The sequence below is a fragment of the Piliocolobus tephrosceles genome, chromosome 2, assembly GCF_002776525.5.
Source record: "Piliocolobus tephrosceles isolate RC106 chromosome 2, ASM277652v3, whole genome shotgun sequence".
Lineage (NCBI taxonomy): Eukaryota > Metazoa > Chordata > Mammalia > Primates > Cercopithecidae > Piliocolobus > Piliocolobus tephrosceles.
Window position 1 is genome coordinate 99,476,790 of NC_045435.1, and position 17,106 is coordinate 99,493,895.

The 17,106-nt window shown below is 39.8% G+C and overlaps 1 protein-coding gene across 7 annotated transcripts in view; it reads left to right on the forward strand.

The window, feature by feature from the left end:
• Positions 1–17,106, forward strand: part of LRRFIP2 (LRR binding FLII interacting protein 2) — a 131,111-nt gene that overhangs the window by 16,796 nt on the left and 97,209 nt on the right. For 6 of the 7 annotated variants that reach the window (XM_023187550.2, XM_023187543.2, XM_023187545.2 and 3 more), the window contains one exon: positions 11,565–11,709. In XM_023187550.2, the coding sequence (XP_023043318.1) occupies positions 11,620–11,709 (90 nt within the window). In that variant the 5' untranslated portion in view covers positions 11,565–11,619. Of the gene's footprint in view, positions 1–6,535; positions 6,561–11,564; positions 11,710–17,106 lie in introns of those variants that run through there. The other variant, XM_023187546.1, reaches the window with a different exon arrangement.

Here is a 17,106-nt window from a genome sequence, read left to right on the forward strand (position 1 = left end):
CCCATTGTTCACCCTTCCCTTCCCCAGAGCTCCTTTGTCTTCTAGAACTTCTGGTATCCTGGGGAATAGGAGATGAAGTTGAAGCTGAGGTAGTAGCCTAGCAATGGAAAGGGGGACCTGGAGGTCTAACTACTTAATATAAAGACTTTTAAGTGATTTTTTTTGTTTTGTTTTGCCTAGGGCTTACTCATTGGGCTCAAGCAGTCCTCCTGCCTCAGCCCTGCAAGTAGCTGGCACTACAGGTGTGAGTCACTATACCTGGCTAATTTTTGTATCAAAACCCCAGCTGCCTTTTTTTCCTTCTCTTTTTCTTTCCCCCCCTTTTTTTCCCCCAGAAATTGAGAAACTCAGGCTGGGTACAGTGGCTCATGCCTGTAATCCCAGTACTTTGGGAGGCAGAGACAGGTGGATCACCTGATGTCAGGAGTTTGAGAACAGCCTGGCCAACGTGGTGAAACCCCATCACTATTAAAAATACAAAAATTAGCTAGGTGTGGTGGCACATGCCTGTAATCCCAGGTATTCAGGAGGCTGAGACAGGAGAATTGCTTGAGTCGGGGAGAAGGAGGTTACAATGAGCCGAGATCGTGCCACTGCACTCCAGCCTGGCTGATAGCGAGACTCTGTGTCAACGGAAACAAAAAAGAGAAAGTAACAAACTCATTTTAAAATTTATATGGGAATGCAAGGGCCCTAGAATAGCCAAATAGTGTTAAAGGAAGAACAAAAAATTTGGAGGACTCACTTTTCCCAATTAAAAAATTTATCTCAAAGCTATGTTAATCAAGATGGTGTGACACTGGCATAGGATAGCCATTTAGCTCAGTGAAATAGAATTAAGTATCCGGAAATAAACCCTTTTATGGTCAGTTGATTTTTGACAAGGGTGGCAAGATAATTCAGTGGGAGAAAGAATGGTCTTTTCAACAAATGATGCTGGGACAAATAGATATCCATGTGCAAAAGTGTGAAGTTGGATCCCTGCCTCATACCATACACGAAAATGAACAGAAAATGGATCATAGACTTAAATGTAAGAGATAAAACTGTAAAACTCTTAGAAGAAAATGTAAAAATAAATCTTCGTGGCCTTGAGGTAGGTTTCTTGGCTATGACATCAAAAGAAGCAACAAAAGAAAAAAATGGATAAATTGGACTTCTTCAAAATAAAAACTTTTGTGCTTCAGAGAACCTTCTCTCTGATCTCTTTACCACTTTTATTTTCCCAGTGTTCTCTTTTGCCTACTTACAAGGCAGTGACAGTGCTATATAAATAGTGTCTTGAAAATTCTCAGTAGATATTTGTTGAAAAGGGAAAAATTAAAGGTATGTGATAGGTTTTATTTTATGAAAATTTCTAGCTTTAGAGCCTCTTTCATATTGATTGCATTTTTTTTTTTTTTTTTTTTTTTGAGACAGAGTCTCGCTCTGCCGCCCAGGCTGGAGTGCAGTGGCCGGATCTCAGCTCACTGCAAGCTCGGCCTCCTAGGTTTACGCCATTCTCCTGCCTCAGCCTCCCGAATAGCTGGGACTACAGGCGCCCGCCAAATCGCCCGGCTAGTTTTTTGTATTTTTTTAGTAGAGACGGGGTTTCACCGTGTTAGCCAGGATGGTCTCGATCTCCTGACCTCGTGATCCACCCGTCTCGGCCTCCCAAAGTGCTGGGATTACAGGCTTGAGCCACCGCGCCCGGCCTTGCATTTTTTTTTTTTTAATATTGAAAAATTATATCCTTCTTACATGTGTTCCCGTTTCTCTTATTTTTTGTTTCATCTTGATTCTTTGGTTCTTTGCTACCTGGGCTTATATTTTTCTTTCTAATACGTCTAGTCCTTTGCTGTTTTCTGCTTTATTTCATGCTTTTTTTTTTTTTTTTTTTTTATGTGGGGTCTTGCTCTGTTGCCCAGGCTGGAGTGCAGTGATACGACCTTGGCTCATTGCAACCTCTGCCTCCCAGGACCAAGCAATTCTCCTGCCTCAGCCTCCCGAGTAATTGGGATTACAGGCATGCGCCACCATGCCTGGCTAACTTTTGTATTTTTAGTAGGGATGGGGTTCCACCATGCTGGCCAGGCTGGTCTCAAAACTCCTGACCTCAAGCGATCCCCCTGCCTTGACCTCCCAAAGTGCTGGGATTACAGGCGTGAGCCACCACTGCCTGACCTGTTACACACTTTTAAGTCTTTCCTACTCTCAGCAATATGTAATTGTCGGTCTTCCTTTCTTTTATCCTCTGATTGTATGTCTATACATCTCTGAGATACTTTAAAAGGTATCAAGAAAGGAAGCTATTTGAATGGTACTAGAAAGTGGTTTGCTTCTCAGAAAATACAGATAAGTGAATTGTTGTTTAGTCTGTCTTCCTAATTTGGGTTCTGCACAGTTGATGAAATAGTATAAAGATTTATGTCCAACATATAGCCCGTTTATTCTATAAATGAACATTAAATGAACATAAATTTACCAAGTAAAGAAGTGCAACCGCTGACATGTTATCGTATGAAGAGAGGAAATGGAAAGATAATCAGTTGCGTTGGAGATATGAGGATAGTGGGTAGTCAAAATATGAGAATTTAAAGATATTTTTGGTAATTCTTACGACAACTGACTATAAAAGTAGGAGGAATGATTATGTAGGTTCTCATCCTTTGTAAGCATTATAAGAAGTATGAGTTTAAGTGAACCATTATAGTTTCTAATGTTCTTCTGACATTTAGTTTGTGTTTAGCATTTGCCTTTCCTTGTTTTGCCAAGTTTTCCAGTTTTGCCTGTATATGTTTTTTTCATTTTGTACTTTGCCTCAATTTCTGAATATACCTTCTATATTCTTTCTGTAGGTTCGGCTAATGATTTACTCATTTTAATGTAACAATCTCATTTAGATATTTGCAGGATTGATGTCTTTAACTGTAATCCCTCCCTCCCTCTTCTTTTCCCCCCTCTCTCCCCGCTCTCCTCATTGTCTTCCTCTCCCTTTCCTTTCCTTGTTTCCTCTTCTGGTTGGAGCCATTTTCTGCCTGCCCATAATCTTTATTTTATCTTACTTTTTCAAGACAAGGTCTCACGCTGTCATCCATGCTGGATTGCAGTGGTGTGATCAAGGCGTACTGCATCCTCTACCTCCTGGGTTCAAGCAATCCTTCCACCTCAGCCTTCCAAGTAGTTGGGACTACAGGTGTGTGCCATCACGCCTGGTTAATTTTTGTGTTTTTGTAGAGACAGGGTTTCACCGTGTTGCCCAGGCTGGTCTTGAACCCCTGAGCTCAAGTGGTCCACCTGCCTCAGCCTCCCAAAGTACTGGGATTACAGGCATGAGCCACAGTGCCCTGCCATAATCTTTATTTTGTTTGTTTGTTTGTTTGTTTTGAGACAGGGTTTCACTCTTGTTGCCCAGGCTGGAGTCCAATGGCGCGATCTTGGCTCACTGCAACCTCTGCCTCCCCGATTCCAGCAGTTCTCCTGCCTCAGCCTCCCAAATAGCTGGGATTACAGGCAGGTGCCACCATGCCTGGCCAATTTTGTATTTTTAGTAGAGACTGGATTTCTCCATGTTAGTCAGGCTGGTCTTGAACTCCCGACCTCAGGTGATCTGCCTGCCTTGGCCTCCCAGAGTGCTGAGATTACGGGCGTGAGCCACCACACCCCACATAATCTTTATTTTTAATGTCCATGTAACTATTGGGTGTTCTTCAGTGCTATGATTACCCCTGCCTTCCTTTTCTTTTTCACTCAAGATTTTTAATTGCAATTCCTAATTCCCATGCCTTTTTTTTCACCTAGTCATCCACACTTCTTAAGCAGTTACTCTTTCCCCAACATTTTATTATAAAAAAATTAAAAAATTTTTTATTAGAGACAGAGTTTCACGTTGCTTTCCAGGCTGGTCTCAAACTCCTGGGCTGAAGCAATTTGCCTGCCTTGGCCTCGCAAAGTGCTGGGATTACAGGAGTGAGCCACTATGCTTCGTCGATGATAAAAAATTTTAAACATAGCCCGAGCATGGTGGCTTTAGCCTGTAATCCTAGCACTTTGGGAGGCTGAGGCAGGTGGATCACTTGAGCCCAGGAGTTCAAGATGAGCCTGGCCAACATGGCGAAACCCTGTGTCTACCAAAAATACAAAAATTAGCCAAGTGCAATGGTGCGCGCCTGTAGTCCCAGGTACTTGGGAGACTGAGGCAGGAGAATCGCCTGAGTCTGGGAGGCAGAGGTTGCAGTGAGCCGAGATCGAACCATTGCACTCCAGCCTGGGAGACAGAGTGGGAGACCCTGTCTCAAAAAACAATTTTTTTTAAACATACAGAAAAATTGAAAGAGTTGTGCTGTGAACACTAATGTACCTACCATCTGGATTCCGTCATTTAATCTTTTATTGTTGCAGTTTGAAGTAGCAGATCTCAGTACACTTCAGCCCTAAATATTTTAGCATGTGCATGATTGCCTAGAGTTTAATATTTGTATAGAGGACTTTTTTCTTTTGAGGTAAAATTTACATAGAACAATAAGCAAATATTTTAAATACACCGTTTAATGATCTCTATCTTCTATTTCAAGTCACTTGTGTTCTACTAAGAGGACTAGCAGAACCATTATAAGGCTGCACTCCCAAAACTTGGTTATTCATTTAGAGTTTTAAAAATAAACTTTGATACAAAGTTAAGAATTTCTCCTTTTTTGTTCTTATTATATACATGTGCTAGACAGCAAAATGATTATAGTTAAGGTATTTATTTTTTCCAAATTGTTCTGTACTTTAGCAGAAACTCTTAGCATGGTTTAATGCTATTAGACAGTGCATGCTGGAGGAAATCAAGGATATTTTTGTTTGGTTAAAAGTATGAAATTATGAAGAAAGGCCAGGATTGCTTTTTTTTTGTCAATTTCACAAGCTAAATATGCAAAACAGGTAGTTAATTCAGAATGCTTTAAATATTTTTGGAGTGCTTTATAGTTTGTTAAATGCTTGGATTTTTCTTCATTCATTTGAGCCTCACATTAACCATGTTATATCGATGAAACTAATAAAGAGGCCGGGCGCGGTGGCTCAAGCCTGTAATCCCAGCACTTTGGGAGGCCGAGACGGGTGAATCACGAGGTCAGGAGATGGAGACCATCCTGGCTAACACGGTGAAACCCCGTCTCTACTAAAAAAATACAAAAAACTAGCCGGGCGAGGTGGCAGGCGCCTGTAGTCCCAGCTACTCCGGAGGCTGAGGCAGGAGAATGGCGTGAACCCGGGAGACGGAGCTTGCAGTGAGCCGAGATCCGGCCACTGCACTCCAGCCTGGGCGACAGAGCGAGACTCCGTCTCAAAAAAAAAAAAAAAAAAAAAAAGAAACTAATAAAGAGATGAAGGCGTGGAAAGTGGGGAGGGTAACACAGCAAGTGGTAGTGCAATCAGTTGAACTTGAATCTTCTCATTTTAAGTTTTGTCAAGTGGCAACAACTGCAATCACACTAAGTCTTTAGTTCAGGGACAATTCCATGTACTGGGATTTGTTTATGAATAACTACAAAATGTTTTCTTGTGCAGACTAGTGTTCACAGTAATGGCAGCTGTGATGCAAAGACATATAGGACAGTATTTTGAATTCTCCATGATGCAATACTTAGATATAAAGGAGCTATCTATCAGGATCCAGATTAGGCACAGAACTTTCTAAGTGTCCTATATTTAGAATGTGACATACTGGTGCTACATGCACATTCTGTTCTTACAAAAGTGGACAATATCATGATTGAAGTGCCACTTTTACTGTGGCAAAATGCCTGTTGTTTCAGATGTGTATTATATGAGAAGCTCATTGGAGAAGAGAAAGCCTTATTGAAATATCTGTCTGTTTCGGAAGGTTTATATTCCACAAGATCCTGAAGATACTTTCCTTCTTTTCCTTAAGTAGACAAATGCTTTTTGACAAAACCATCTGGGGAAAATCAACTTGACACTGTGTGGGTAAAGGACTTGACAAAAATACAGGCAGTTTTGTTCTTATCAATTGAGGAAAAGGTTTAGCTCTTTCAGTTGTTTGATACCACCAAGTAAACACTCGAAGGAGTGAATGTGCTCCTGAAGAAAAGTGTTCTTGAGGAAACTTTGGGGTAGAAATTTACGGCAAGTCCTTTAGAATCAGAAACAAAATAATCTATTTAAGGTTTCCTTTGAGTCTACATTCTCAGTTTTGTCATTTTGTTGAAAGATTTCCCACTGGCTATGTTAGGAATCTTATTTCTTTCAAGGTTTCCTCCATCACTGATAAAGAATGACCTGGAGTTACTAGAAAATAGATTGCATGAGAACTGAAAAACCTTTCCTTTTTCCTTTTTTTTTTTTTTTTATTTTTTTGAGACAGGGTCTCCCTCTGTCACCCAGGCTGGAGTGCAGTGGTACTATCACGGCTCACTGTAACCTTGACTTCCCTTGGCTCACATAGTCCTCCCACCTCAGCCTCCCATGTAGCTGGGACTACAGGTGTTCGTCAACTTGTCTGGATAATTTTTTTTTTTTTTTTGTAGAGACAGGATTTCACCGCGTTGCCCAGTGTCGTCATTTTTCTAATATTGGTAAGGAAACCTGCCTGCAGGGTACAAATAATACAGTTCTTTTAAAAATACTGGGTTAGCCTTTGAGCTAGGTCGTTCTTGATCTGCATTATGTGAACTGAAAAAGGCAACTAGACCTGGCTAATCAGTCATATAAACACCTAGGTGCTCTCTGTAGATATGATAAGAAGGATAAGGAAGATAGGAAGTTGTTCCTATTTCCTGCTTATCCTGTGCTGCTTTTTCCTGTCATCTCTTTCTCAGTGCTGCCTATTCTGGAGCTTGTTGAAACCATTTTGTTTGGAAGCAATTTTAAGAAATAATTTTTTACATAAATCTGTGGTCCGGGAGTACTCTGGCAGGTGTAAGGCTTAGGCATTGTTAGTTGCGAAAGAAAGAAAATGGATCATGGGGATAGAGGAGAAAGAAAAGAAAGAAGTACATTCAAAAGAATGCTACCAGCAGTGGTTTCAGATTGGTGTCTCAGTAGTATAGCATATTATGTTTAATTTGGATGTGATCCATTTGGGGGCTAGTTTATTTTTTGCACCTTAGATTGGAATGTTTTTATTTTTATTTATTTATTTTTTGAGATGGGGTCTCTGTCACCCAGGCTGGAGTGCCGTGATCATGGCTCACTGCAGCCTCGACCTCCCAGGCTCAGTCAGTTCTCACACCTCAGCCTCCCAAGTAGCTAGAATTATAGGCACATGCCAACATGCCTGGCTAATTTTTTAAAAATTTTTGTCGAGACAGGGTTTTGCCATGTTGCCCAGGCTGGTCTCAAACTCCTATGCTCAAGCAGTTCTCCTGACTCAGCCTCCCAAAGTTGCTGCGATTATTAGACGTGAGCTACCACGTCTGGTTTTAAAATGCATCTCTTTTTCCTCAATGCTATTGAAATTTTAGAGAATTAAGAAAAAAATGCATCCATAATGCTATCTTCCTAACAAAACCACTCTTAAACTATTGATATACTTCTAGCCAAATCTATTTTTATTCTCTGATTATTTTTATGTGTCTGAAATTAGAAAATGCTTACATTTTTTCTCCTGCTTCTGTGAAATATCTTTCATTGTGTCCTTGGAAAGCTGACTGATGGACAAATATTGGATGATACCACAGTGCGTTCACTAAATTGTCACTGTAGTCTGAAAAGGAACATTGTGTTGCATGTTGCTTTTTTTTAGTAGGTGGCTAATATTTGTATACACCATTACCATTTTTTGTTTTTAATTTTATTTCGGCTGGTCATGTGACTCATGCCTGTAATCCTAGCACCTTGGAAGGCTGAGGCGGGTGGATCACCTGAGGTCAGGAGTTCGAGACCAGCCTGGCCAACATGGTGAAACTCCGTCTCTACTAAAATTACAAAATTAGCCAGGTATGGTGGCACACACATGTAGTCCCAGCTACTCGGGAGGCTGAGACAGGAGAATCACTTGAACCCGTGACGCAAAGGCTGCAGTGAGCCAAGATCGTGCCATTGAACTCCAGCCTGGGCAAGGAAGAGTGAGACTCCGTTTCAAAAAAAAAAAAATTTCAATAGTTTTTGGGGTACAGATGGTTTTTGGTTACATGGGTAAGTTCTTTAGTGGTGATTTCTGAAATTTTAGTGCACCTATCACCCAAGCAGTTTATACTGTACCCAATATGTAGTATTTTATTCCTTACCCCCCTGCCCTTGCCCCCATCACCAAGTCCCCAAAGTCTATTATGTCGTTTTTATGCCTTTGTGTCTGTATATTTTAGCTCCCAATTGTAAGTGAGATCATATGATATTTGGTTTTCCATTCCTGAGTTACTTCACTTAGAGTAATGGCCTCCAGCTCCATCCGAGTTGCTGCAAGAGACATTATTTCATTCCTTTTTATGGCTGAGTAGTATTACATGGTGTGTATATACCACATTTTCTTTATCTGCTCGTTGGTTGATGAGCACTTGGGTTTTTTCCGTGTCTTTGCAGTTGTGAATTGTTTTGCTATGAACATGTGTGTGCATGTGTCTTTTTCATATAATAACTTCTTTTCCTTGGATAGAGACCTAGTAGTGGGATTGCTGGATCAAATGTAGTTCTACTTTTAGTTCTTTAAGAAATCTTCGGGTCATGCCTGGTGGCTCACGTCTGTAATCCCAGCACTTTGGGAGGCCAACACGGGCAGGTCACCTGAGGTCAGGAGTTCGAGACCAGCCTGGCCAACATGGCGAAACCCTGTGTCTACCAAAAATATATAAATTAGCTGGGCGTGGTGGCGTAAGCCTATAGTTCCAGCTACTTGGAAAGCTGAGGCAGGAGAATTGCTTGAACCTGGGAGGCGGAGATTGCAGTGAGCCGAGATTGCACCATTGCACTCCAGCCTGAGCGACAGAGCGAGACTCCAATCTCAAAAAAAAGAAATCTTCATATTGTTTTTCCATAGTGGTTGTACTAGTTTACATTCCCACCAGCAATATATACACTATTACTATTAGTTAAGTGTATAATCTTCAAAATTATGCTGAAGATGATTGGAGACCCCTGAGAAAACTTTTCTGTCCTTTTCAGGAGTTGTTCTGATTTGTGTCTGGGATATATCAGCTGCTACATTAAGAAGTACATTTTTTCGTGTTTCCTTTTTTTTTTTTTTTTTTTTTTTGAGACGGAGTCTCACTCTGTTGCCCAGGCTGGAGTGCAGTGGTATGATCTCGGTTCACTGCTACCTCCACCTCCTGGGTTTGAGCGATTCTCCTCTCTCAGCCTCCCAAGTAGCTGGAATTACAGACATGCGCCATCTCACCCGGCTAGTTTTTGTATTTTTAGTAGAGATGGGGTTTTGCCATGTTGGCCAGACTAGTCTCGAACTCCTGATCTCCTGTGATTTGCCCACCTTGGCCTCCCAAAGTGTTGGTATTACAGGCGTGAGCCACCACACCCAGCTGGTGTTTCCATTTTTAAATGAGTTCTCAATAATCATATCCAGATATATCTTCTCTAGTGAAATAAAAGTAATAAACCATCATCAGTCTTTATTTTGGTGGACAGAATAATAAGTTAGCTCTGATGAATGAGAAATGGTGTCAGATAAGTTGGGAATATCCTGAATCTTTATTGGAGAAAACTTTTTGGTGGAGTAGTTCTGCTTTATTTAGCCTGAATCAAGTAAATTCCAGTACATTAAAGTCATTTGGAATTTCAATATAGCCAATTCTGTGAGGACAGACTTACTTGAGAATTCCTTTGTGATTCATACTGTAATGAAATTTTGCTGGTTTATTTTGTTAAAGGAAGTCAAAATTTTTTTAAGTTACGGAATATTTAGCTAAATGAGCTATATTTGTTAGCAATGTGTATAGAAGAAAACAGGTCATGAAATTTGGCTTGCATTCTTTCATGGTAATCTTTAATCTCAAATACCATGTGTTAGAAAGATTAGATGGTCTTTTTCATCCTTATTATTTAATCCTGGCGGATGGGTTTTTCTTCTCCCTTTTGTTAAAATAAGTCTAATAAGTAATAGTAACAGGTTCATAGATACATGCTTTTTTTTTATATTTTGAGAAGGAGTTTACTTCTTGTTGCCCAGGCTGAAGTGCAGGGGTGCAACCTCGGCTCACTGCAACTTCTGTCTCCTGGGTTCAAGTGATTCTCCTGCCTCAGCTTCCCAAGTAGCTGGGATTACAGGCATGTGCCACCATGTCCCGCTAATTTTGTATTTTTAGTAGAGATGGGGTTTCACCATGTTGGTCAAGCTAGTCTTGAACTCCTGACCTCAGGTGATCCACCTACGTTGGCCTTCCAAAGTGCTGGGATTACATGCATGAGCCACCGCGCCTGACGGTATGTTCTTAATCATTTGACTACATCAGTTTTGTTCATCACTGTACCTTTAGCACCTCCTGTAGTACCTGGTAACAACAGACACTCAGGTATTTGTTATATGGACAGTGTTGGTTATCGTTAATTACAGAATAATAAACCTTCATTTTTTTCTTTTATATGGTGGTTGGTTTTTTTTTGTCCGTTTGTTTTTTGTTTTTTTGTTTTTTGATATGGAGTCTCTCTCTGTCACCCAGGCTGGAGTCCAGTGACATGATCTTGGCTCACTACAACCTCCGCCTCCTGGGTTTAGGTGATTCTTGTGCCTCAGCCACCGGAGTGGTTGGAATTATAGGCATGCGCTACCACGCCTGGCTAATGTTTGTATTTTTAGTAGAGATGGGGGTTTTACCATGTTGGCCAGGCTGATCTCGAACTCCTGGCCTCAAGTGACCCGCCCGCCTCAGCCTCCCCAAGTGCTGGAATTACAGGTGAGAGCCACTGTGCCTGGCATTGTTGTGGTTTAACTGGAATTTTTCTTAAATTACACTAAAAAGCAAAGTTAGTTTTGTATCTATAAGGCTTAGTAGTAAAACCATTTGAACATCTTCTAAAAGTTCAGGCTGAATAACTTCTGAAATGTTTTTCATTCTGGTATGGAAATTGGTTTTAGAAATAACTATAGTTATTTATTTATTTATTTATTTATTTATTTATTTATTTATTTATTTATTTTGAGACAGTCTCGCTCTGTCTCCCAAGCTGGAGTGGCGCAATCTTGGCTCACTACAACCTCTACCTCCTGGGTTCTAGTGATTTTCCTGCCTCAGCCTCTCGGGTAGCTGAGATTACAGACGTGTGCCACCCTGCTCGGCTAATTTTTGTATTTTTAGTAGAGACAGGGTTTCACCATGTTGGCCAGGCTGCCCAGCTATAGTAATTTTAAGTGGTTAAGTGGAATTTCCGCTGATGGCAGCTTTCTGAGGCTAATATTATAATACACTCTCACAGGTTGCCGTGGGTAGCATAGTGAAAAGAGCTGGGAGGTTTAGTAATTAGTATAAAATTAAATATTCTAAAATTTATTAGAATAATTTGGTAGTGGGAAGAGGTATTTGGTGACTGATTTCTCTAGGAAGAAATACAATTTCTCTGTTAAAAGTGAATGTATAAATGAACATGAAAATTCCACAGAAAGAAATAAATTATTATGTTTTTGTTTACTTCAGGGCTGAAAACACAGTTAAATCACTTTCAAAGTTAAAAGACTGTTAAGAACACAAGATGGGGACTCCTGGTTCTGGGAGGAAAAGAACACCTGTGAAAGACCGATTTTCTGCAGAAGATGAAGCTTTGAGTAACATTGCCAGAGAGGTATGTTTGGTAAATCCCCTCTCAACACTGAGTTGCACAGATGTATTATAAAAATGCCGATTTGACAGAGATAGACGTTTACTAATTGAACTAGTTTCAGATGTTTATCATGAGCAAGATGTTATAAATGGTCTCTAAAATAGTGTATTAGAATAAAATATAGTTGGATATTATCAACAGAAATCAAATATAGAGATGAATCTCTGAATAACATGTTTTATTTGAGACAACAGAATTGTAATTTGGGCATACACACAGACTGCATTGGTCTTTGGTATGTCCAAAGAACAAAGAAAAGATTGAGGTTTTTATTAGAGAAATGTTATGCGTTGTTTTGAAAGAAAATGCATTGGCACTAGCGAAGTTTTTGGGAGCTGGCATGCTCTGATTTGTGAGTGACTGTGGAAGGTAAAACTAGTCTTAGAGTTACAGCAGTTCATTTCTGCAGCTACTAGGTAAAACTGATCTTAAGGTTATAACAGGTCATTTCAGCAGCTGGCTTGCCAGATAATCCCTGGGCAGGTGCTTATTTCCTAAGTGCTTTTCTTTTCCTTTTCTTCCCCCCTGGTCTCGTGACTCTAATTTAATTGGGTATGACAAGATAATTCCAATGTATATAATCAATTTTCACAATATCCAATGCATCCAAAATTAATTTTTCTTTATATTTTTGTGGGTTGAGTTCCATGTACTTGTTATAATGTATTGAAATTTATAATTAATCTTTCGAATGTAAACTTAGGATAATTAGAATGTTGAAGATATGAGGACTATATAGAAATACTCATTGGGCTATTCTGTTAATATGCTTTAGAGGTGGTATATAAATGTTGATGGAAACAATATTTCCTGTCTGTTCAGATTCAATGTTTTATTTTTTGAAACATTGCAGTGGATTTTTTATGTTTAATTATTTTAGTTGGTAACAGAACTTCTGGGGCAATTTTGTTTCAGTTTGTTGTAACTCAGAAAAAAGAAAAAGGGAAGGGATGTCACCTGTTGAATCACTGGCAACATTTCCTGCTGTATATTGGAAATTTAACATAACTACCAGCTGGGATTTCTTAGTCAATTGCCAACTTTGTTTCAGACTCTATCTGCAACTGCAGACTGACCATAAACTAATATGGTATGAGAGTTGCTTAGAGCATCATTAAGAGCATCATTAAATTATATTTTTTTGGTGAGAATTATTACCATAGCACTTCCTCTTTGTTATTAGTAAATAACTCATTTAGGAGTAGTGTAGTTTCCTTTTGACACATTACACACTCTTTTGATCCAGCTCATTGTTATGATTTTCCTTTTGGAAGCTACTCGGTTAGCTTTTGAATTAGAAGTCAAATGCTGTAGGAGGCTATTTGAAGCAAAGGAAAGTTACTACCTAAAACCTGATAAGAAATTGTGATATTACTATAACAAAAATACATTAAAAATCAATGAGAGCATTTGGATTGTTTCCATGTCTTTGCTGTTGTGAATAGTGCTCCAGTGAACATACATGTACAGGTATTTTTATAATAGAATGATTTATATTCCTTCAGGTAATGGGATTGCTGGGTCAAATGGTATTTCTGGTTCTAGGTCTTTGAGGAATCACCACACTGTCTTCTACAATGGTTGAACTAATTTACATTCTCACCAACAGTGTAGAAGCGTTCCTGTTTCTCCATAGCCTTGTCAGCATCTGTTGTTTCTTGACTTTGTAATAATCGCCATTCTGACTGGTGTGAATGGTTTCTCATTGTGGTTTTGATTTGCATTTCTCTAATGATCAGTGATGTGGAGCTTTTTTTCATGTTTGTTGGCCGCATACATGACTTCTTTTGAGAAGTATCTGTTCATGTCCTTTGCCCACTTTTTAATGGGGTTTTTTTTTCTTGTAATTTTGTTTAAGTTCCTTGCAGATTCTGGATATTAGATCTTTGTCAAATGGATAGATTGCAAAAACTTTCTCGCATTTTATAGTTTGTCTGTTCGCTCTGATGGTAGTTTCTTTTGCCTTACAGAAGCTCTTTAGTTCATTAGATCCCGTTTGTCGATGCTTGCTTTTGTTGCGATTGCTTTTGATCATGAAATTTTTGCCTATGCTAATGTCCTTAATGGCATTGCCTAGATTTTCTTCTAGGGTTTTTATAGTTTTGGGTTACATTTGAGTTACATCAACTCTCAAATGCCCATCAATGATAGACTGGATAAAGAAAATGTGGTACATACACTCCATGGAATATTGTGCAGCCATAAAAAGGAACTATATCGTATCCTTTGCAGGGACATGGATGGAACTGGAAGCCATTATCCTCAGCAGACTAACACAGGAACAGAAAACCAAACACCACATGTTCTCACTTATAAGTGGGAGCTGAACAGTGAGAACACATGGACACAGGAAGGGGAATAACACACACTGGGGCCTGTGGAGAGGGAGCACAGTGGGGTGAGGGAGAGCATCAGGATAAATAGCTAATGCATATGTGGCTTAATACCTAGGTGATGGGTTGATAGGTACAGCAAACCATCATGACGCGTTTACCTATGTAACAAACCTACAGGTCCTGCACGTGTATCCCAGAACTTAAAATAAAAATCAAAGAGATATTTTTCAGTTAAAAGATGAAAAAGTAGATACGACTTTACAGTGAGTGATCTTAACTATTTGCACAAATGAAGCATTTGGGAAGCAACATAATTGTAGTTGAAAATTGAAACTACCCAGAATGTTTCCTTTCAAAATTGGCAAGATTTACCCTGATTTCTATAAGGGAGGAAGATGCCACCACCTTGTAGTGTCCTTTTGTGTTGTCACTAAGTATTTGAACTTTTTTTTTTTTTAATGTGATGCTTTCTTTAAAAAATTGTATAGGATTCTAACATCCAGCACTTATTGAGTGCTTACTATGTGGCAAACACTATTCTAAGCATTTTACATGCATTAATTCATTTAATCCTTATAAAAATCTGCAAAAAATTCTGCAATCAGTTTTTTTATCTGCATTTTGCAGATGCGGAAACCATTGCACAGAAAAATTAAGTAACTTCCCCAAGGTTACATAGCTAGGAAATACTAGAGCTTGGATTCAGACCCTGAAGCTTGGCTCCAGAGTCTGTGCATTTAACCTTTTACTATGCCAGATTGTTTCTCAGTCCTCTCTAATTCCACCATTAATAGCGTGTTTTTTGTTTTTCAGTAATTTTTCATGACTTTGAAAGCAGTTTCACATCTTGATTCTCTCAAAAGTCTTGAGCTAAGTAGGATAGATAGATATTATTATTAGCCATGTTTACAGCTGAGGAAACATGATGTTCAGATAACTGTCTAAAATGTATCAGAAGCAAGGCTAAACATTCAGCCATTTGAGTCATTGTTCATGTTCCAGGAGAGGTGGGCTTTGGAGACTTACAAGTGTGACTTTGAATTCTGGCTATACTAGTTGCTGATTGAGTAATTTTGTTAAGTAACTTCTCTAGACTTCAGTTTCCTCGTCTGTAAAATGGGAGTAATATTATTTTGCTGTCTCACAGTGTTGTGATGGTTAGAGAAGATAAGGCATGTTAACCTTTAGAACAGTGTTAGGCTTGCAGTAGGCTATTTGTTGCTTATTGAAAAGCAGAAATTGGGCTGGGCGTGACGGGTCACGCCTGTAATCACAGCACTTTGGGAGGCTGAGGCGGGTGGATCACGAGGTCTGGAGTTCAAGACTAGCCTGGTCAACATGGTGAAACCCCATCTCTACTAAAAATACAAAAATTAGCTGGGTGTGGTGGCTGGCGCCTGCAATCCCAGCTACTTGGGACCCTGAGGCAGAGAATTGCTTGAACCCAGGAAGCGGAGATTGCAGTGAGCCGAGATTGCACCACTGCATTCCAGCCTTGGCAACAGAGCGAGACTCCATCTCAAAACGAAAAACAGAAAAGCAGAAACCGAAAATGATAATAGAAGACTGGTAGAAAGGTAAAATGGACTCTTTTTGTAAAATAAACTTATTAAGATAGGTTTTTTAAAACATGACCGATCATCAGAGTCTCCCGGGGAGCTTTATCAGCGTACAGATTCCCAAGCTATACCTCATACTTAGTAAATCTGAATCTATGGGGGTTGAGCCCAGAAATCTGTATTGATTGGTTGATTGAAGGAGATGAGGTCTTGCTATGTTGTCTAGGCGGGACTTGAACTCCTGGGTTCAAGTGATCCTCCTGCCTCACATACTCTCACATTCTCTCTCTCTCTCTCTCTCTCTCTCTCTCGCCTTAAGTTAGAAGCAAACAAAAAATACTCACAATAATAAAAATGATAAACTGCTTAATCTTTTTTGTTGTTGTTAAATCTTAAGAGTTTAGTTTATCTTTTCCTAATTTCAGATTGTTTTTTGAATTGAACAGGGAATGCCATCAATAAAGAAAAATAGCTTCTTTTTCTTCTTGCTGCTTAGGATTTGCTCAGGTTTACATGCTTCTCAGTTGGCCAAAAAGCAGGTAATCTGAATAAAGAGGAAAAGAAGCAAAAAGCATAAATATGGTTTATAAACTGAATAATTTGTGTGCTAAAATATGGAACTGAATGCATTTTAATAATCTTAGTAAAATAAACATAATAGAAATTTTACCATTTTAACCATTAAGTGTATACTTCTGTTGCATTAAGTACATTTACCTTGTTGTGCAGCCATCACCACCATCCATCTCCAGAATGCTTTTCTTTTTTTCTTTTTTTTTTTTTTTGAGATGGAGTCTTGCTCTGTCGCCCAGTCTGGAGTGTAGTGACGTGATCTTGGCTCACTGCAAGCTCCGTCTCCCAGGTTCATGCCGTTCTCCTGCCTCAGCATCCAGAGTAGCTGGAACTACAGGTGCCCGCCACCACACCCGGTAATTTTTTGTACTGTTAGTAGAGACAGGGTTTCACCGTGTTAGCCAGGATAGTCTCGATCTCCTGACCTCGTGATCCGCCTACCTCGGACTACCAAAGTGCTGGGATTACAGGCGTGAGTCACCGCGCCCCGCCCAGAATGCTTTTCATCTTGAAAAACCTGAGTGCATTTTTATGTTTAATTTTATTATTGTTATTTTTTTGAGACAGGGTCTCTGTCACCTAGGCTGGAGTGCAGTGGCATGATCTTGTCTCACTGCAACCTCTGCCTCCTGGGTTCAAGTGATTCTCCTGCCTCAGCCTCCTGTGTAGCTGGGACTACAGGTGAGCACCACCATGCCCAGCTAATTTTTTACTTTTAGTAGAGGTAGGATTTCTGCATGTTGGCCAGGCTGGTCTCAAACTCCTGACCTCAAGTGATCTGCCCGCCTCCACCTCCCAAAGTGTTGGAATTACAGGTATGAGCCACCGTGCCCGGCCTCTGAGTGTGGTGGGTTTTTTTTTTTTTGAAACTGAGTGTCATTCTGTTGCCC